Source organism: Bison bison, unplaced genomic scaffold (assembly GCF_000754665.1).
Source record: "Bison bison bison isolate TAMUID 2011002044 unplaced genomic scaffold, Bison_UMD1.0 scf7180017864473, whole genome shotgun sequence".
Lineage (NCBI taxonomy): Eukaryota > Metazoa > Chordata > Mammalia > Artiodactyla > Bovidae > Bison > Bison bison.
In genome coordinates this window covers 2,822,524-2,844,351 of record NW_011495034.1, presented here as the reverse complement: position 1 = coordinate 2,844,351, position 21,828 = coordinate 2,822,524, and the positions used below count along the sequence as shown (strand labels likewise).

The window sequence follows — 21,828 nt, the reverse complement described above, 5'->3', positions numbered from 1 at the left end:
TCAGTTGAACAGTTTAAACATTTGTCACTTTTTTCCCCCCAAATTTGGCCTGTCTCCTTTTTCTTTCCAGGGCTCTGCAAGGTCTGGCCTTTGTACCCAGCTAACTCTGTGTTGGCATTTACTTGGCAAGGCACATAGTATGTTCTTGTTACCAACCAGGGTTCTTGGCCTCCTTAATCAGTAGAAATTGGTAAGAGGCCAGACAAATTCAGGCAGGGCTTTGTTGGGGCCTGTGCTGCAGCAGAAGGGAGCAAAACCCATAGATTCACTTGCTTGCTGAGGGGAGGCCAAGGTGGTTCCTTACACTGGAGGGAAGAGGCATGTCCAGGGTTCTGGCGAGAGGAGGGCTTAGGTGGTTTGTCCACCCCTTAGCTGGTATTGCCTGCAGGGGCATGCACAGTGCCTGCTTTTGCTCCCAGCTCTTCAAAAGTAGCAGTTGAGTCTTTTTGGATGGTTTTCGTATCTCGTTGTCCATAATTTGCCCCAACTGCATGCATGCAGTTATTTTCAGTCCCTCTTCTCTTTGTATTTTGTTGCTGGAGGAGACTTTGTCCAGGTGCAAGCGCTGCAGCAAAGGGTCTCAAGTGCCAGCCTGTCTCATTTTGAGCTCACTGGGGGAGAAGCGTGACGAACTTGCAGTTTTCATAAGTGTTCATGCAGATGAATTTGCTCTTAGAGTTACTGTAGGTGCTGTTGGCGTCATACTGGAAGCATCTACTGTTAAGAAAATCTGTCTTCAAGGTGTATTAGCTTCCTAAACCTGAACAAAGATTTGAGGGGTATAATTCACTTGATCAGCCAATATTGAGCATATGTTATTGTCAGGAATTGTTGACCAAAACCAAGTCCTTGCTCTCACAGAACTTATATTTTGGGCTGAGGGTGGGTAGGAGAGGAGATTGCCAGGAAAAAACCCACTTGCCCGGTGGTGGCATACACTATGAAGAGAATGACAGATATTATTGCTGCTCATTCATCTGTATACTCGTGCCCACATTTGAGTGACTGCTATGGAATACAGACTAATAAGGGACCCTGCTAAATTATAATAAAGCTTCATTTCTGTACTTTATTTGGTCTGTAAAACTTTTCCAATTTCTGTGACCAAAAAATGGTGTTTTAAAACCTTACTTGGGTGTTTTACAGTTTTCATATGAACATGTGTACCCTTCTGTTTCCTGGCTTAAAATAGACATATTAACTGAAATAATGGAAGCTGTTTACATATGCATACCTGTGCTTTATGCTTCACTTTGGTATCTTGAAATTGTTCTTCCATTTCTTTTCCTTTTCAGGCCTTCTGCCGTGGAGATGACCACAGAACACTTAAGGTTGACTGTGCAAACGGCATAGGGGCCCTGAAGCTGGCAGAAATGAAACACTACTTCTCCCCGGGGCTGTCAGTTCAGCTGTTCAACGATGGGACCAAAGGGAAACTCAATCATTTATGTGGGGCTGACTTTGTGAAAAGTCATCAGAAACCTCCACAGGGTATGCAAAAAATGTGTTTTTAGAGCTCTGTCTGAAACCAGTCACTCAAACAGAGGTGGCAAAGAGAGAGTTGTGCAGCTGTCCTGGCCCCGCTGCTCTTAGACATCTGGGCCTCGTCCGCTTGCCGTTGCCATGCAGTGACACGCAGAACACGGCTGCTCTCGGCCCTGAGAGTCTTGTGACTCTCCACAGGGGGCGGGAAATCTGGTGGAAAAAGCAAAATCAGGACGTGGGATTTTAGACCAGTGATTCTTAAGCTTTAGCAGACATAAGAATCACCTGGAAGGCTGGTGAGCACGTAGATTTCCTGGGCTCTACCCCAGGGGGTCAGATTCTGTAGGTCTCGGGTGGTTTGTCCATCTGCTGCTGTCCGTCTGTTGTGGTAAAGGAACAGTCATGTTATCTAAAATCTGATGTGACCGTTGCTCAGGTTCAGTAAACTATGCAAGTTACACAAGACATTAACTCACTGGTTGTAATATTTTGCTCTGAAATACCAGTGTTTCTTGTTACTGATATAAACAAATGAAAATCACTTTTTTTCAGGATTAAAGTATATACTGTATCTGCTGCTGATTATTTTGTATATAAGGATCGGCATTGTATGTAGTACAAGGGAAATTGAATTCAGTTTAATACCTATAGCTTTCAAAGCACTATGTGGGAATCTGTGTTGCCAAACCACTGGCTTGTAGAAAGGAATTTTATTTTAGTATCATATAGGGTTTCAGCTTAGATAGATTTTAAGTGCTCTTTTTTCACTTAGCTGTGAAATAATTTACTGTGTAAAAATACTAGTAAACCTGTTTACTATTTAAAGGTTAAGATACTGGTTTTATTTGGAAGGGTGTTTATGTTTTATTTCCATTTAAATGAATTCTCTTCCCTTGATTTTGAAACAGTTATCTCCATTCATGTTCAAAAACAAAATATGCTTATGTAGAGCCTCAGACAGGAGGAATGATCAGGATTTTCCTCATTGACAAAATACTCCAGTTACTTATATTTGATTATACCCTCTGCTTGGTCACTAAGGATAGAAATGGTTCTTTATCTGTAGGTGTTTAATATTGCTGAAGTCCTGGAAGGATAATTTTAAACACCTCTTGAAAAGTCATAGTGGGCATGCTTCTGTATAACACAGAGGGTCACTTATAATCAATACTTAATGGAAAAAAAAAATTTCCCTCTGTAACTAGTGTGAGAGAAAAACCTAAAACTTTTTACATTAAATTTTATCCCCCTTTCTTAGACTGAAATGTGTTTTGATTTATTCTCTGTGCTAGGAATTGAAATGAGGGCCAATGAAAGATGCTGCTCCTTCGATGGAGATGCAGACAGGATCGTTTACTACTACCATGATGCAGACGGTCAGTTTCATCTCATAGACGGAGACAAGATAGCCACCCTCATTAGCAGTTTCCTCAAAGAGCTCCTGTTGGAGGTACGGTGTTGGGGCTGACCACCCTTTCAAACAAGACTCACTGAGGAAATTGTTCCGTATCAGGCAGTTGCTTGAATGTCTCAGAGGCATGATTCGTGGGGAGTTCCTCACGTCTGTGGCCAGAAAATACAAAAAGAAATGGTCATTCCTGTCATTTCAGTGTTAGGGCTCTGGTTTTGGAACCCAGAGGGAGTAGTCTTTTGTCTTTTGGCAGAGAGCTTCATGATTTGGAGCTTTACAAAGTTCTGGTTTCTTCATAGCTGCCTTTTTTCTTTTTTGGCCTAACTGTGGGGCATGTGGTATCTTAGCTCCCCAACCAGGGATTGAACCCACACCCTCTGCAGTGGAATCGTGAAGTCTTAACGGCTGGACCACCAGGGAAGTCGGTAACTGATATTTTAACGAGAGATTCACGAACATCATTTCCCAGAGCCTTGAGTTTATATAAAAAGTCTCCTCTGAGGGATTTATTTACTATGATTATGATAACCTTAGTGACGTGAGGTTTATTATATTATGCTCATTTGGAAATCTCAGATTACCTTTAAGTATAAAATGTAATGATAATTATCATAATATGGAAAAGGTATACTTTAAGAATTCAGTGTGTATTTTTATTAAAAACTGAAGAGATCAAGAAATGACAGGTTTCTCTAAAAAGGATTCTTTAGCAACCGAGATGTCCTTCATAGGTGAATAAACTTTGGTTCATCCAGACAAAGGAGTATTATTCAACGGTAAAAAAAAAAAAAAGCTATCAAACCATGGAAAGACATGGAGGAAATGTGAATGCATATTTCTAAGGGAAATAAGTCAAACTGAAAGGGCTCTGTATATCACTATACAGAGCCCTTGGGTCCAACTATAGGATATTGTGCAAAAAAAAAACGAAAACACAAACTATGGTGACAGTTAGAAGATCAGTGGTTTCAAGGGGGTGGGGAGAAATGAATGCTGAAGGATAAATAGATGGAGCACAGAGGATGTTTTAGGGCTCAAAATATTCTACATACTATAAGCATGGAAACGTGTTCTTACACATTTGTCCAAACCTGCAGAATATACAGCACTAAGAATGAATCCTAATGTAATCTGTGGAGTAATATAAAGGAAAATCCGGTGATTAAAAAGAATTCCTTGCAGAATTGCTTTAAATAATACTCAAAAAAGTACTTAGGTTTTTTCCTGGCATACATGTAAATTTTCCGTGAGTTGTTTATTGCATAAAACTAAGTGATGGCCCAACTGGCCAATATTTTTTTCATCCTTTAGAACTCTGTTTATAGGTTTGCTTTTGTAGGGTCTTTGCCTTTGATGGCAAGGTAATTGTCCTTGTTTTTGTCTAGATTGGAGATGGTTTGAGTCTCGGTGTTGTACAAACTGCATATGCCAATGGAAGTTCAACACGGTACCTGGAAGAAGTTATGAAGGTATTGAACACTTTCCAGTTTTTGGTAGCTTCTTCATCATTACCTAAAGTGAGGTATTTCTGTGAGGAAAATAATGCCCTCATAAAAATGAATAGATTGAAATGCATGGAACTGAGCTGTTGTTTACCTAAGGGTAGAAAGTGAAAGTGTTAGTCGCTCAGTCGTGTCTGACTCTCTGCAACTCCATGGGCAGTAGCCTGCCAGGCTCCTGTGTCCATAGGATTCTTCACGCAAGAATACTGGAGTGAGTTGCCATTCCCTTCTGCAGGGCATCTTCCTGACCCAGGGATTGAACCCAGGTCTCCTGCATTGCAGGCAGATTCTTTACTGTCTGAACCACTAGAGAAACTGAACTTAAAGGTAACTAGAAATCAAACAAAATTAAAGAAAAAATTAAATTGTCCCTAATGCAGAAAAAGAAAGAGACTTTCCTTCCTCCCTTTTCCTAGAGTGTTTCTTTTAGCAAACTTATGTTTTCTCTGTCCTTTTGTAATGTCAGTCTTTTGAAAGGCAAAATAGGCCAGTTTTAGTTAAGGTTTTTCTATAAGGGCCTAGAGTACCTCTTTGAAACATAAACATCAAGGAAGGTAGCATCCCAACACTTAGCCTCCTGAGAGTTTGACCACCTTACCACTTAGAGCTGGGCACCCATCTGTTTGACAGAGAGATGTGAGAAATTGTATCATTCCTTTGGAGAAGGGCAATTAGCCAAGCCCAGTGGCCACAGCTTTCGGACAGACCCTCGTAGCTCAGATGGTAAAAGAATCTGCCTGCAATGCAGCAAACCCAGGTTCGATTCCTGGGACGGAAAGATCCCCTGGAGAAAGAAATGACAACCCATTCTGGTATTCTTGCCCAGAAAATTCCATGGACAGAGGAACCTGGTGGGCTACAGTCCACAGGATCGCAAAGAGTTGGACACAACTGAGTGATTAATATGCACGCACACGCATGACAAAAGGTACTGCAGTCTTCCTGAGAGGTAGGCCTGTTCGGTAGATAGACTGCCATGGGGTTTTGTATGGGGAGAGACTGGGCTCAACTCCTGATACAACAAGGAAAAGTGGAGATTTTATAGCCAAGGAATAGGATATGGGGGCAGGGAGCGGGTTGGTGAATGGAAAATTGCCAAGAGGAACCTCAGGGAGGGTTCTGGCTAAACCAGCCTAACAGGACTTCTGTTGACGGCAGGCCTGGGTGGTCAGATGGTACGGGGTAGGGACTTTGGGCTGATATGGAGGGTAGGGGATTCTAGCTAAAGTGATTGAGCGAAAGATTCTTTGTAAAACTGGGTTCTTGGAGACATGGCTGAGGACAGGACCTGTTCAGGCTCAAAAGAGCCTGACTCTCATGTGGTTGAGGAGAGCTCTTGGTCACGAGTTATCTTGAGGTGAGTAAAAGGGTGGGATTGCTTCTGTCTTTGCAATCTCTTTCCAGGGGTCCCCAATCTTCAGGATTTAGTGCTGCGATCTGAGATGGAGCGGCTGTGATGTCAGTAATAGAAAGTGCACAATAAGTGTAATGCACTTGAATCATCCCGAAACCATTTCCCGCCCCCAGGTCTGTGGAGAAATCGTCTTCCACAAAACTGGCCCCTGGTACCGAAAAGGTTGGGGGCCGCTGTCCTAGAGGATTGCCTGTGATGTGCATCACAGTCTGGCTTATTGGTTATTCAGTAACAGAACTTGTCTTACTTTTCTGTGGAGATGTTTTGTGGGTTGGTAGGAGATTTTGTTTCTAATCATTTCCCCAGCATCCACCAGGTGACTCTCCCTTGTACATCCTACCTGCTTTAAGAATCAGAGGCTGCAGGACCCAAATTGGGTCTGCAGAAAGTAATTCTTTCTCTCCCTGGCTAGTGTGATATTTTCCAACGTCAGTGTTATTCCTTGTCAGATTCCTGCATTTCACTAGTTTTTGTGGCCATCCCATTCTTTTTAAAGCAGGAATGGCAGTCAGGTTCCTTTCGGATCTGGATAGAAGTGAATGAGCCCAGCAGCTGGGCACAGACTTGGAGGTGTGGCCAGGCCAGCTGCTGTTGCCTTTGGTCAGAGTCTTCAGGAGAAGCCAAAAATCTGAATTGTGGTGTGAATTTCTTACCTTTGAAGTCTTGGCAGCTGATTTAGCATTTAAAAGAAATGGTTAGGCCACATGAAACATGTCTGGAGGTGACTAGCTGGTGCCCTGACTTAAAATATATGGTTACGGTAAATATATGCCTTAAATATATGGTTACCGTAAACTCACTCAAGGGACTCCATCTGGGGCCCACTTGCCTGCCTTTCACAGAGATTCTTGGTGTTTGGGTTATTCTGTATTTTCTTAATTTGTGTCTCAAAAATGGCTTTTATAGTAAGATGCCCTGTTGAGGAAACTGAACATTGGTAACTTCCTTCTCAACACATTCTCTTGTAGATTTAATATTTTCAGCCCTAGCCATTCCTGAGGTCTCCTAAACCCAATAAAATGCCAGGCCCGTCTGAGCTTGCTCTTTTGCAGTTTTGCTGCTGTCTTTCCTTAACCATTCTCTTGCAGATCCATCCGAGACTTGCTGCCCACTGTTAGTACTCCAGTCACTGATTTCTTACTAGGAGTAGCCATAGAAACCACCTAACCTAAGCCAGAGCTTAGCAAACAGTGGGCTCTGGGCCCCATTGACCCTGCCAGCTGTTTCTAGTTTCATGGGAATACAGCCATGCTTTTGTTTTCATATGGTCTTGTGACTGCTTTCTCACTACAGAGACAGAATCAGGCAGTAGTGATGGAGACCACGTGGCCTACAAAGCCTGAAATATTAGTTATCTCTTTATAGTAAAAGCTGGAAGACCCTGATTTTAAGCCATTCTCCACACTGTAGCTAAACAGCTTTCTGAAACAATCAGATCAGGTTACTCCCCCAGTTGGAATCTTTCATTATAAGGGGCCCCTCAGCTCTCTCACCCTGCTTTACCCTGGAGTGTGTACTCCTGCTGTGCAGTCACTCCCCCACAGGGACACTTAGGCTTTGTATTTTCATTGCTTAATCTCACTAGACTAAGTTCCCTTAGTCTAGGAGCTTTGTTCCCTACGATGGTAGGTGGTGGTGGTTCAGTTCCTAAGCCATGTCTGACTCTTTGCGACCCTGTGGACTGTAGCTCACCAGGCTTCCCTGTCCTTCACCATCTCCCAGAGTTTGCTTAAACTCATGTCCATTGACGTGGTGATACCATCCAACTATTTCATCCTCTGTCGCCCCCTTCTCTCCTGCCCTCAGTCTTTCCCAGCATCAGGGTCTTTTCCAGTCAGCCAACTCTTCTCATCAAGGGGCCAAAGTGCTGGACCTTCAGTTTCCGCATCAGTCCCTTCAGTGAATATTCAGAGTTGATTTCCTTTAAGATTGACTGGTTTGATCTCCTTGCTGTCCACGGGACTCTCAAGAGTCTTCTCTAGCACCACAGTTCGAAAGCATCAGTTCTTTGGTGCTCAGCCTTCTTTATGGTCCAACTCTCACATCTGTATGTAACTACTGGAAGAACCATAGCTTTGACTACACAGACTTTTTCTCAGCAAAGTGATGTCTCTGCTTTGGAATATGCTGTCTAGGTTTTTCACAGCTTTTCTTCTAAGGAGAGAATATCTTTTAATTTCATGGCTACAGTCACCGTCTGCAGTGATTTTGGAGCCCAAGAAAAGAAAATCTGTCAGTGTTTCCATTTTTCCCCCATCTGTTTGTCATGAAGTGATGAAATTGCATGCCATGATCTTTTTTTTTCCCCAGACTTTTTATTGAAGGATAATTGCTTTACAGATTTTTGCTGTTTTCTGTCAAACCTCCACCCTGAATCAGCCATAGGTATACATATATCCCCTCCTTTGGAACCTCCCTCCCATCTCCCTCCCCATCCCACCTCTCCAGGTTGATACAGAGCCCCTGTTTGAGTTTCCTGAGCCATACAGCAAATTCTCATTGGCTATCTACTTTACATATGGTAATATAAGTTTCCATGTTACTCTTTCCATACGTCTCACCCTCTCCTCCCCTCCCCCGTGCCCGTAAGTCTATTCTCTATGTCTGTTTCTCCATTGCTGTCCTGTAAGCAAATTCTTCAGGACCATTTTTCTAGATTCCATATGTATGCATTAGAATACAATATTTATCTTTCTCTTTCTGACTTACTTCACTTTGTATAATAGGTTCTAGGTTCACCCACCTCATTAGAAGTGACTCAAAGGTGTTCCTTTTTATGGCTGGATAATATTCCATTGTGTGTATGTACCACGACTACTTTATCCATTCATCCGTTGATGGACATCTAGGTTGCTTCCATGTTCTATTTGTAAACAGTGCTGCAATGAACAATGGGATACATGTGTCCTTTGCAATTTTGGTTCCCTCAGGGTATAGGCAGAGGTTTATAACAACAATAAAAAATGTGAGGAAAAAAAAAAAAGCTCAAAAGCTTAATTAGATTTCATCATGCCAATAAAATGGACAACAGAGGTGGGGGGTGGCGGGGAAGGAAAGACAAAATCCAAAAGAAACTACAGAACAAGTCAAAGCATAAGAATACTAAATGTTTTTCTTGAGTCACTGCTGTCCTTTCCTTTGCTGGGAGTCACAGCCCACCTCACCTCCCTAGGATGCCCTCCCACACTATGCTGACCTCTGGAGCTTCTGTGGGGCAGCTCAGATTCTAATCTGGTCCTACTCCTCTGTGTCCTTGCCTCCAGTGTCCACAGCCATCAGAACTAGTGCTTTTTCTTACGTGGGAGCTCTCAGTGTCCTTTTATATATTCCATGGACACGGAGTATGCCTAGTTGATCGTTTGGATTCAATCAGCAGCTTGTACAGCTGGTGGGAAGGTTTAGGGTCTTCTTCCTTAGACACACTGCCCCTGGGTTTCAGTTGTGGCTTTATTTCCACCTCTGCATGTTTGGGTCGTCCACTGGGATTTGCTTCTGAGGCTGTCCTGGAGGACTTGGGTTTGCCCCATGAGGGCCAGGTGTGTGTGGAGGTGGTACAGCTGCTTGGGTCACAGGGGTTCTGGCAGCACCAGGTACTCAGGAGAGTTGGCAGCTAGGGCAGCAGGAAATACAGTGCTCTAGAAGGGTATGGCAACCAGTATTGGCCAATATGCTCCAATACTGCCTGGAGAACCCCCCTCCCTGATAGAGAAGCTTGGCATACCACAGTCTACAGGGTCGCAAAGGATTGGGCACAACTGAAGCGACCCTGCACCCAAGACACAAAAGATTTATTTTGCCTGTGGCACTGTCCCAGTGTGAGTTGAGTGTGAAGGTGGCACAACTGCTTGGCTGGCAGGAACCCTGGTGGTGTAAAATGTGCAGGGACATGGACTGCCTCCACTGCAGGAGTTACGGCCCTCAGTCTTTTTTCAAGCCTTTTGTAGCTGGCTGTCAGAAGGCCTCTTTGGCCAGTCTTTCTCCGTAGCTCTGCCCGTTCAGGCACTTAGAGGGCTCTCTTGCCTGGGGTCCTTCTCTGTTGTTGGGCAAGTCAGGCACATAGAGGGGGGGCCCCCCTGGCTGGGGTCCTACTCTGTAGTTCAGTGCATCAGGCATTTGACGGGCCAGCCTCTCTATTGTTCAGCTGCTGATGCTAACATGTCGGGGGAGAGAGGGCCCCCACACGTGCCTCAGCAGTATCACCTTGCTTCCATGGCTGCCTGGCTTTCCTCCACAGGCATTTCCCACCACAGTCTCCTCCCTCACATCCCCTCGATCCATCTCTCCGCAGTCCACAGCAGCGCTTGCCCTGAGATTGCTCCACAATCCCTAAACTCCAGCTGCCAGCCATTGTGCCTTCCAGGGGACCTGGGTCCCTGTCTGGGGTATGTATGGCTTTGGCAAGGACTGTCTGATTCTCATTCCACTTAGACTGTGACAGATCAGCTGTTTCACTCTCAGCCTTAATGTTTCTCCTCTGACTCAGACAGTTGCCCCACTGTGAGGGTCAGACCCCTGCTTCAGTTCCCCCACCTGCCGAGGGCAGGTCCAGTCTTACTAACACTCCTGTTTTTCCCCCTAGTTCCTTCGTCCTACTGAGTTTTGCGTGGTTCTGTATATTCTTTTCCACTGGTCAGGTACTCCTGTCTGCTCTCAGCTGGTGTTCTGCGTGCACTTCCGTGTCTGAAGGTGTAGTCCTGATGTACCCGTGGAGAGATGTACTCTCCGTCCACCTACTCCTCTGCCATCTTGTTCTCTCCCATGATCTTTTTTGAATGTTGAGTTTTAAGCCAGCTTTTCACTCCTCTTTCACCCTCATCAAGAGGCTCTTTAGTTTCTCTCTGCTTTCTGCCATTAGAATGGTATCATCTGTGTATCTGAGGTTGTTGATACTTCTCCCGGCAGTCTTGATTCCAGCTTGTGAGTCTTCCAGCCCGGCATTTCGCCGGATACATACTCTGCATATAAATTATATAAGCAGAGGGACAATATACAGCCTTGATGTACTCCTTTCCTAATTTTGAACCAGTCTGTTGTTCCATATCTGGTTCACTGTTTTTTCTTGACCTGCATACAGGTTTCTCAGGAGGCAGGTAACGTGGTCTGATATTCCCATCTTTTTAAGAATTTTCTGCAGTTGATTGTGATCTACACAGAATTTTCCAAATTTGCTGGTATATTGAGTGCAGCACCTTAACAGCATCATCTTTTAGGATTTTAAATGGCTCAGCTGGAATTCCGTTACCTCCACTAGCTCTGTTCCTATATGTCCTAAGGCCAACTTGACTTCCCACTCCAGGATGTCTGGCTCAAGGTGAGTGACCACACCATCGAGGCTGGAAGTACACAGTAAATATCTGCTGATTAACTGCTGCTGTTTTATAAATATGTGTGTTTCAGGTACCTGTCTACTGTACTAAAACTGGTGTTAAACATTTGCACCACAAAGCTCAAGAGTTTGACATTGGTGTTTATTTTGAAGCAAATGGGCACGGCACAGTAAGTTCTCATAAATGATGATCTGCCTTTAGCGTGCACTTTTTTTTTTAAAAGATGGAATTCTGTACCTAGTTAGTAATAGGTAATATTCCACTTTGTTGAAATGATTGGGATGGTGATAGAAATGATTTAGCTGATATTTTATGTTCTGTGAAACCATGGCTCTCTTTTAGATTGTAATGATCTTCCTTTGAGTGTGAAGAGATAATACTGATTTGTTCCTATAATATATATATTTTCTTTGAAAATAAGTAGGTCTTAATTCCCCTGCAACTGGCAATTTATACATCATTTAAAAATTTTCTTCAAAAGTGTTAGGTTGAGGACTAACTTATAAGCAATTAGAACTAAATTTAAAGTAATTTGCAATAGGTATATAAAATTTTTTATGACTCTTAGCAGAGGAAGAATCAAAGTTTGAGATATAATTTGCGTATCCTGATACTCACCATTTTAACATATATTAATAAGTCTGTAGTATGTTCATAAGGTTCAGAAATTTTCTTTATTATGTTTTTTAATATCTAGCCTCGTTTCATAAATGGATTTGAGATGGTTAATAGAAAATGTTATCTAGGTCAGATAATTCTCATTAATTCAAAATTAGCTTGAATAGGCCATGACTATAAGAGGAAAAATAGTAAGTTACTAGAAAATGTAATTGAAATATAACTTCAGTGATCTTATGCAGGGTTGGTAAATGCTTTTGAACTAGTAAATATTTTAGTTTTCACAGGCCATAAGGTTTGTTGCATCTGCTCAGATCTCTAGTGAAGAGTGTAATGAAGGGGAGTGGCCATGGTTCCAGAAAACAAGTGACCAGTGCAGCTTAAGTTACCAACAACCTTTGTTTCCTGGAGTGGCCGAATGCGCTGTGCTGCTCCTTTTCGGTTCTGGGCCTCTGAAGGCACTCAAGTCATGTGTGGGCAAGCAACTCAAAGTGGCGGGAATCCTGAGCAGCATGATGTATATTATATTAAATATCCATGGCACTGTTTGCCATAGTGTAATATGTATGACGAACCTCTTTTCTACTTTTGCTTAGCTTATGTCGTTAAAAATTAAGAAAACTGTACTAATGGCAATGAATTAGATTCTTCAAAGTAGAATGGATACAGGTCAGGCTTAAGGAAGCTGGTTGCCCAGAACTGGTTTAGCTAGCTGACAGTAACATCATACACCCACCATGTGCATTCATTCACCTTTGCCAGGGTGATTATTTTCTTGGTAATCTTCACATTTTGGTAACCAATTTTATAATCCTATAATACATTCTGAGTTCTGATTTGATCTTAATTTCATATATTCTACAGCTGCCATTTTTATCCCCTTGGTTTCTCCAGATTCACTGAGAGTTTCAAAAGTAGTTTAGTTGGGATGATGGTACTTACGACTGGGGCATGGTTAGTGTTTGGTGATTTTTTTGGTATGCTTTTATTGTAGGTACTGTTTAGTAAAGCTGCTGAAACAAAGATAAAACAACTAGCAAAAGAATCAGAAGATGAGAAAAGGAAAGCTGCCAAGATGCTTGAAAATATAATTGACTTGTTTAACCAGGTGAGAACTGTGGGGGGATGGTGGACTCTTGGTTGTGCTGTGCTTTGTCGCTCGGTTGTCTCTGACTCTTTGTGACCTCGTGGACTGTAGCCCGTCAGGCTCCTGTCCATGGGGATTCTCCAGGCAAAGAGTACTGGAGTGGCTTACCATGCCCTCCTCCAGGACTCTTGGTTACTTACACAGTCAGAAGGTAGACAGGGTCATGTACTGCATCAGACACTGAAGTGGAAAAGTTGTGGCAGCTTCCTTGCAGCTGTGTAGATTTATACGGAAATGCAGTGACAGAACATTCATGTGCTTCAGATTTTCAAGTAATGATTAGTTTACAGCTGAGGTCAACAGATTCAGCTATGAAGTATATCTGTGAGGCTAAATATACACACACACACACATATGTTTTGAAACCAACCTTGTCAAGGGAATTCAGAAAAAAGTCTCTGATGAAGCACATCTGTGGGTCAGATGATTGGGACTGGAGTGGAGACTCTGGCAGTGGAAGAGCAAAGTGTAGGTCAGTGGAAAGCGACAGAACTTATATATGAGAGTCTTGCACATATTGGGCCGTTCATATACCTCAGTGTGTAATCCTTGCATAACAGGAAGCGTCGTCGGCATAACTCCCGTTTTATAAATGAAGAAACAGACTTAAAGAGTTACTCAGTGGCAGAGTATGGCAGAGTATCCAACTTTAGGTGTGTTTTACCACCAAAAGCTCCACTTTACCATGCGTGAGGCCTTCCACCATCATGGCATAATATCTCAGAAGGGATCTAGTAATAAATAAAATGTTGATTCAGAGTGTTAATGCTGGAACCTTCAGAGTTATCCAGCCTAACCTCACTTCACCTATGAGCAAGGAGATTAAAGGCAGGCTGGTATTAGTATTCTCTATAGTCCTTTTACTGTTGCCTTCCATACAGGTCTGTCCCTCGCGTAGTTCATTTATCCACCCCAGTCAGTCATGCAGCATGGGGGGAGGAGGCAGCCAGGACATGGTTTTCTGACAGAAGACATTCGTATCAACGCCATGCTTGTGTTCTCGCATTTTGCAGACAATTGGTGATGCTATTTCTGACATGCTGGTGATTGAGGCCATCTTGGCTCTGAAGGGCCTGACCGTGCAGCAGTGGGACGCTCTCTATACAGACCTTCCAAACAGACAGCTCAAAGTTAAGGTGTGAGCCAGATCACTCCCTTTCTAAAAATTAACTAAAATAAGTTCATTCTACACGTATGTATTGTATAGAAAAGATTGCATTTTCTCACATCTTTAAAAACTACAGAATCTCTTAACCATTCTACTGTTATTTAGAAGTATTTGGTTTCCAACTTTATTATAAATATGTATCACTTTAAAAGATTTTATTATTTAAATTTTAAAAATGTGAGGAGAGAACAAAATAATGAACCCCCTTTACACTAGCTTCAACTAGTATCTTCCACATCCCCAATATTATTTTGAAGCAAGCCCTGGGTAGCTTGTTGGTTCAAGTGTAGATGTCTCCTTCCTCTGCATTATTCTTGGTTCACATAGTACTTCTGGAGGCTAGATGCTGAGAAGTAGAATCTGGGCTGCAAGGGCCAGAATTTTTAAAGGCATTTTAGATAAACTGCTGATTGTTTTCTATATGGATATATACCAGATTACACATTTACCAACAGACATTTTTGAGAGACAGATATTGAATCCAGAGTTCATAGAAATGACTGCTGATTGTTCAGTTTTTTTTTTTTTAAGGAGATTTTTATGATCCCCTTTTAAAAAAATACCTAAGATTATTTGATCAATGACTAAGCCATATAGTACTGGCCATTATTTCAGTAATGACTATAAGACAGTCTGTGGTGATCTATCTCAGTACTGTACTTTGTGGTACAATCAGCTGAAATGTAGGTCTGTTCCTGTTGACATGAAATAGCCATAATCTTTTAGTGGGAATTACGTTGAATGGGTTAAGCTTCTGAAAGGGAGTATGATATAGAAAAAAACATGAAATGCTTGTGCCTAGGTTGCAGACAGGCAAGTCATTAGCACCACAGATGCTGAAAGACAAGTAGTTAAACCTCCGGGACTCCAGGAGGCCATCAATGACCTGGTGAAGAAGTACAGGCTTTCTCGCGCTTTTGTCCGGCCCTCCGGTACAGAAGACATAGTCCGAGTCTACGCAGAAGCAGACTCGCAGGTAAGCTGAGACAGGAAGGAGGAATGTGCAGTGAGAATCTAAAGAGGTGGAGGAGGGTAGCAGGAAAGAAAACTATTTTAATGGTATTGGAATCTCTAATGTTCAAGATTTATGGAGCCTTTTTTCTTCAGTAGTAGTTACATAGTTGACTAAAACTCCCCCAGATATTCTTCTTGTAATGTATTCTATATTTCCAAAAGGGTCGTATTTCTAACTGCTCTAAGAATACTACTTAGTGTACCAATACATACTTAGTTTGACACACAGTAATTAAGCTTATGCATCCTAAAGTGGAATATACTTTTTTCCTTCATTTAAAAACATCCTATTACTTCATGAAAATGACTTACTTTGAGGTTCATTTCTAAACTCACTGATACTGCACCCATGCGGCCTGAAATTTGTCCTTGTGTCTAGGCTTTCAATTTGGTTTTCAAAAATTTTCCTTTAAATGACAGCCTTGCTGTGTGCGTCTCTTTTCTTGATAGGGTCAGAGACTTAAGTGTTTTTTTAGCTGAGGCAAAGTTACAGGGGGGTGACCAGAGCCTCAATAAAAGATCTTTTCAATTTATATAGTAGCTGATAGCTTTTTTGCAGAAATTCAGGCCATTATAGAATGTAGTAAATAAATATATCCCTGGTGCATGAGGAAAGGATAACTGGGGCCTCAACTGTTACTTCCTCTTTTGGTCAGTTGTGGCTTTCTTGCCATTAACAACTTACTGCCTAAAGAGTCAGTAACTCTTCACACTATTACTGACTGGAGACGTATTATTGTGTCTTTTCTTACTGAATTTATTCAGAGTTTTAACATGATAAATCAGATTATAAAATAAAGTTAGCTAGGAACTTACCTGATTTAGAAGAATGTGACTTGTTTTCCACTTATCTATTGTAATTTGTTACTGAAAGATGAAAAAAAGTTGTTCTCATTTGAATTATTTGTTAGTGAAACAAAATTGGAAAGCTTCCTCCCCAGGAGTTGCAAGTAACCTGGTAGCTGCTATGTCTTTTTCATCTAATATCCTTTTATGTCACTTGCAGGAAAACACAGACAGCCTTGCATATGAAGTGAGCTTGGCAGTATTTCAGCTGGCTGGAGGAATTGGAGAAAGACCTCAACGAGGTTTCTGAGGACAATTTTTATATTCTTTAGAAACCAGAACTTTTTAAAAAAACTTTTTTAAAAAAGTTCCTACAGAATAATATTACTGCCACTGTTGTGACAGGTTCATAATAATGTTTACAGTGTACCTTACTGGATTGTTTCTAGGTCTGATTATTTTTCTTAAACACTACCAGAATCATTCTTTAGAAATAGGTAAGCCTTATATTTGTTAAGTTTCATTTTTTGAAATAAAACTAAATTCACCTGTAATATTAATCACACTAATGTAAAATACTGGAGCTCAAGTATATGATTCCGTCATTAACTTTATAACATATGCAAGGAAAAATTCATGAAGGCTGCTAGAAAATTAAAGCTTATTTATTACCAACTCCTGTGATGTCTTTTCCATCGATGTTACCTCCCCACGATGTCATTTTGCAGTCCTGGTAGTCACCACTGGTGATACAACTGAGCAGGGTGGAGAAGACTTAATACAAATCCAACCAGTGTTTTTCATAGCAGAGTCTTCAAAGCAGGTCTTATAAACTTACCTCTTGAGTTAACATCAGCGGGAACTCAGAAGGGTGACTGTGGAGGCTGTGGACCTCTACTCTGTACTGAGGTGGAGATGCCTGTGCTACATTGACTTACAAGGATGCATGGGCCAAGCCTCAGTTTTCTTTACTCCTCTTATTGAAGGTAAGTGGGAGAAACTGGCTGTAAGACATTACCAAGCCTCTGACAGAGAAGTGACACCATTTTTATACTAGAATGTGGTTAATAAGTCAAAGCAGAAGAGTCTCCAACCCATCTAAATTAAACAAAGCCTGAAATGAATAGAAAAAATGTACAGTGTGTATTTGGCAGATTTAAGACAACTCAGGACAATAAAACAATGGACGATAGTGGACTATTTACGTATATATAGATCTCTCTTAGGCACCATAATCAACATGAGCCCACAGTTATTTAAACTTGATTCAGGCCACAGTCAGACATTTGTTCTTATTTACAAATATTTAAATTAAATACAACCTGAAACATGTTTTGTTACATACAAAAAAAAAAAGAAACTATACAACTCAGGAGCAAATGTTTTAAATAATTACATTTAAACTAAATGGAACCACTTGTGGTGCTCAAGTTTTTACCACCCCTTCCAGAAAATCTTTTTCTACCATCTCTTCTATTTTTTGCCTAGCTTTGCTGGAAAATGGTTTGTGGTTTTCCAGCTTCAAGTCCTTGTTGGGGAAGGCGGTGGAGTAGAGGACGGGGCTCCCTGAGTGTCCTGCGCACCGGCTGGTGACTTTGCTGTTGAAGACCTGGCTGAGCACGTTGAAGAACGGCAGCAGCTGCTCCAGGCTGCGCACGGTGCAGGCGGTGAGCAGCAAGTGCCCCGGCTCCCAGCCCAGCGCTCTCCCTGAGTTGTCCTCCTCCGGAGTTTTCTGCAGAAAACAGAGAGGCAGCTGTTAGCAACAGAAGGCCTCAGTCTGTGAGAAAACTTAAACAGAGTTAAGAAATGAATACAAATGATGACATTAAGTCTCCATTCCAGACTTGCTAAAACACCTGCTTCTAACTGAGGCCTTCTGGTGTCAATTATTAACTGTACACTGTAGGAAGATTTTCCATCTAGAATGCACAAGCAAGCTTAGTTATTAGCGGAATTGGTTTTGGATATGGACAAATACTAAAGTTCATCTTGTGCTTTGCATATACTCAAAAAGCTCCCAGATTTCTGGACTCCCACTAATGTATCCGAGGACTAGGTCATAAAATGACCACAGAAGAAGAGACAGAAGGTCTTATACATGTCACTGTTAATACATCAATCAATTACATTGTGGCCAGAAGGCTTAAACCTGCCACGGGACAGTAGCAGAGCCCAGTGAGTAATCACACCACACAGGGAGAGGAGAGGCCCGCCAAGGGGAGCCCTGCTGTGTGCTTCTAGCTTGCACACCACACAGGGAAGGGGAGGCCCGCCAAGGGGAGCCCTGCTGCGTGCTCCTAGCTTGCACACCACATGGGGAAGGAAAGCTGGGCCTGGAGGCAAAGTTAGTCCAGGGTTGGTATCCTGCTCTGCCTTGTCCTTACTGTGGGCAAGATAAAACCTATAAAACGGGGCAGCAGAGAAGTAAAATGAGAATGTATGTGAAGACTGTCCACCAAGTACAAACAGTAATTTACATACTTAAGCAGCTAATTTGAGAAGCCACCTAAATTATACAAATACAGTTGTAGACATTAGTCTATCTACACAATGTTCTGAGAGATCTGAAGATGTCTGAAGTGGGGCAGAATCATAGATAGGAAAACATACTGAGTAAAGATAATGAAAACAACAGGTAGAAAAAAAATATCAAGCAGGACTTAGGAAGCAGAATTATAGTCGGTCATATTTGTTAACAAATGGGGTTTGCCTTCTAAGATGTTGCTGAGAAACTTTCATTGTTTACTTAGTATTTTAATATCACTAGTTTTCCTAGTGGAGAAGCAGATGCAAAATCCAGCTTATTTTCTTGTGTGCTTAAAATCCTGTTTGAATCTATTTTCCCTTCTTAGAAGTCTCTAGGAACAAATAAGAAAAGATCATTTTGTTCTTTATCTATGGCCAAATTAAAAAAAAAGCAGCAGCTATCAGTTTATTTCTTAGTACAAAATCACTTTCCTTTCCTCTCACCTAGTAATGCTGGCTTTAATGACAGTCCCGGGACTGGCAGCTACACCACTTTTACTGCCCTAAGTCCAAGCGTGATTCAATAGCCATTTAAGGGTCTGCAGAGATGAACTGAGTCTGAAGGGAAACAAGTGATATGCTTGAACCATCTACACAGCCGATTTCCAAACCTTTTGATTATATTCCTGTCAAGAGGTACTTTTAATAGAAGGACTTTTTTACTAAAAATTTAGCTCTTGATCAAGAAGAGTGCACTTGTTTTAGTGCTTCTGTTCTTAATCAGAACTAAATCACTGCCTCAGTAATAAATAAAATTTAAAAAGTCAAACATGTTTCCATGTGAACGACTTCTTTCACTTCGACAGTCTACACTGGAAAGACTTCCTTCCTGTTTTACCTCTCTCGTACTGCTGAAATCCAGACCTGGGTTTGTGTCTCAAGATTTGGTCCAGATATGGCAACTTTTGCTGCCATATCACAAGCATCAAAAAGCCACCCTCACCTGATGACTGGCCATCTCCAATCCCTCCAAAATCACTGTCTTAAAGTCCTCCTCCTTGTCCTGTGGAAGGAAAGATTAGAACTCATAGCCTTTGCTCAGTGAAAAGTGGACTTGGCCATGAAGACCTTGTTTTAAGGTGTTTTGGATGAGAAAATGCTTTCCAATAAAACATTTTTTTTTATTTTGTGGGAGGAGTTCTATAAAAACTCATTACTATGAGATGCAGGGATGACAATGTACCTATAACCACACAGCTTCTGGATTTGTTGTCATGACTATTTTTTCAGACCCTGCAATATCAAAATGAAAGTACCCAAATGTGCTCCTAAACTCTGGATTCAACTTTCACCTTCATCTCTGTTCTGTTACTTATTAGTCCCTAAAGAAACAACTTGATTTTAAGTCAAGTTCTGCACTGTCCCCCATTCCATCTCTGTAGCCTGTGGAATGCGGTTTAAGAGCTGCTGCCTGAAAAGGGGACGCCAGAAGACTGGAAAATTTCTGAGCACTCAAAGCACGTATTACAAACTAGTACTCAAAATAACAACCCAGACTGTCCCCAAATTGTACAATTTCATTTTGAAATTTTCTGAAGGCAAAGAAAAAACATTCGTAACAAAGGCCTACTGTTGAGAGTAAGAAACTCACTATTTTCTTGGGTAAAGATCTGTAATTTATTAGCCTGATGCATAGTGGAAGTTGTACATAAGATATGCTATATCTTACAAATGTTACCTGCTTATACTTAACAAAAATAAATTGAAAAGAATGCAATACCTTTGCCTTTTTCCGAAGAAGTTTTGCTAGTCGTACTACGTAAGGTTTAAATTCTCGTTGATGTATGCCCTGCCTTCTGACTTCCAAACCAGAATCATCTGAGACTTCTGGAATGAAGGCCCATCGGTACCTATGTATAGAAGAATGGTATCAGCATCAGTAGGATACACGCTGTGCCTCTAAGACAAGTCCACTTAAATACAGTAGACACATCGCGACTGCACCACTTACACGGATTCATGTTCAGCTGTGCCGCCCGCAGCCCTGTCACCTTGAGCTTGTTTCTTAACCTAAGCCTTCGTCAGTGAGTAAAGACACTGTCAACTACCCCACAGAGTTGAAGTGAGTAAATGAACATTTGTAATGAACACATGAAAACTGGAAAATACTCAACACCGTTTTTTTCATGAGCACAACCAAGTAACATGTTTCGTTCCTAGGTAAAAATCTCTATCACATACTTGGCCAGATGTTCCTACCTATTACATAGTAAGGTGGGCAAAGGACTGAAAGGATTTAAGAAAGATCTGAGTAGGACTTCTGAGTACACTTCCATTCTATTTTTGTGTTTAAAATTTCATCTTTAATAAGTAAAATTAGTATCTATGAAAACAATTCAAACAGTATAAAAGGTTGTACAAAAGAAAGGTAGTCTCCCCTCACCACAGGTTCCACCAGTACTGCCAGTTTATATCCATCTGGAGTTTATGCATAAAAAAGCATGAATTCACACAAGCAACCCCCATCTCTTTCAATACATAAAAATGACTGCTGTTTATTTTAATTACATATCTTGGAGAAAGATCATATAAAATGCCATCCTTTTTATAAGCTACATAGTCCTCTAGTGTTGGAAGGTACTGACTTAACCAGTTTCCTACACTGTCCAATTTTTTGCTATTACAAATACTGCCATAATGGATACCCTTATGAATTGCTGAATTTTGTGCATGTCTCTGAGAGGACAGTGGTTGGATAAATCATAGGATATAGCAGAATTATTGGCCTAAGGAAAATATGTATTCTGAATTTTGGTAAATATAAACCCTCTTTGGAGAAAAATTAGACAATATCAATGTATACTTCCAACACTAGTAAGAATGTTTCTACTTAAGGGTAAAAGGAGATACACTTTTAGATCTTTACCATTCTGATAGTTACTAATAACTTTAATTTCAATTTCTCTTATGAGTAAGCCTGAGCATCTTTTTAAACATTTGAAAAAATCATGAGTAAAAAGATATTACTCTTTCAAAAATTATGAAATTCTCCATGTTATCTTTTACCACCTTATAGATTTTAAGGGAAAAAAAAAAGACATAGTAGTTAAAAAAAAAACATGTAGTTGATATTACATTTTTGATCCCTTTTCTGTATCTTGACAAGAGGGTAAGCTCGTTATGGTTCTCACCATGGAAGCTAAAAAGGAAAGTGAAGACTATAGTTTTACTACCTCTGTGAACATAAGCTTCCTAGTTAATTTTGGACAGTTTCCTACAATTCTGCTTAGTATCCTTTTCTAAATTTCTTCAGGAGTAATATTTTACCAGACATCCAACCACTGAAATTCATTAAGAAGTGAATATATATGGTTTCAAATGGGGGGAAAAAGGAATGGGAATTGATGTAAAAAAAATTTCTAGTTCTTACCATTACATTTAATTAAAAGTAAGCTTGTACAACAGCAGTTTTTAGAGAAAAAAGGTTCTG

General features: G+C 41.1%; 2 protein-coding genes across 4 annotated transcripts in view; one reads left to right on the top strand and one right to left on the bottom strand.

Annotated features, from left to right (window-relative positions):
* Positions 1–16,547, top strand: part of PGM3 (phosphoglucomutase 3) — a 26,568-nt gene extending 10,021 nt beyond the window's left edge. Inside the window, exons 6-13 of the mRNA XM_010861736.1 lie at positions 1,271–1,491; positions 2,778–2,935; positions 4,282–4,365; positions 11,210–11,308; positions 12,752–12,865; positions 13,918–14,040; positions 14,875–15,048; positions 16,093–16,547. Coding sequence (XP_010860038.1) covers positions 1,271–1,491; positions 2,778–2,935; positions 4,282–4,365; positions 11,210–11,308; positions 12,752–12,865; positions 13,918–14,040; positions 14,875–15,048; positions 16,093–16,182 — 1,063 coding nt within the window. The 3' untranslated portion in view covers positions 16,183–16,547. The remainder of the gene's footprint in view (positions 1–1,270; positions 1,492–2,777; positions 2,936–4,281; positions 4,366–11,209; positions 11,309–12,751; positions 12,866–13,917; positions 14,041–14,874; positions 15,049–16,092) is intronic.
* Positions 16,548–17,069: 522 nt separating this feature from the next.
* DOPEY1 (dopey family member 1) overlaps positions 17,070–21,828 on the bottom strand; it is a 92,341-nt gene continuing 87,582 nt past the window's right edge. For 2 of the 3 annotated variants that reach the window (XM_010861733.1, XM_010861735.1), the window contains 3 exons: positions 20,119–20,248; positions 19,342–19,401; positions 17,070–17,604 (listed from right to left, as the gene is read on the bottom strand). In XM_010861733.1, the coding sequence (XP_010860035.1) occupies positions 17,299–17,604; positions 19,342–19,401; positions 20,119–20,248 (496 nt within the window). In that variant the 3' untranslated portion in view covers positions 17,070–17,298. The remainder of the gene's footprint in view (positions 17,605–19,341; positions 19,402–20,118; positions 20,249–21,828) is intronic. The other variant, XM_010861734.1, reaches the window with a different exon arrangement.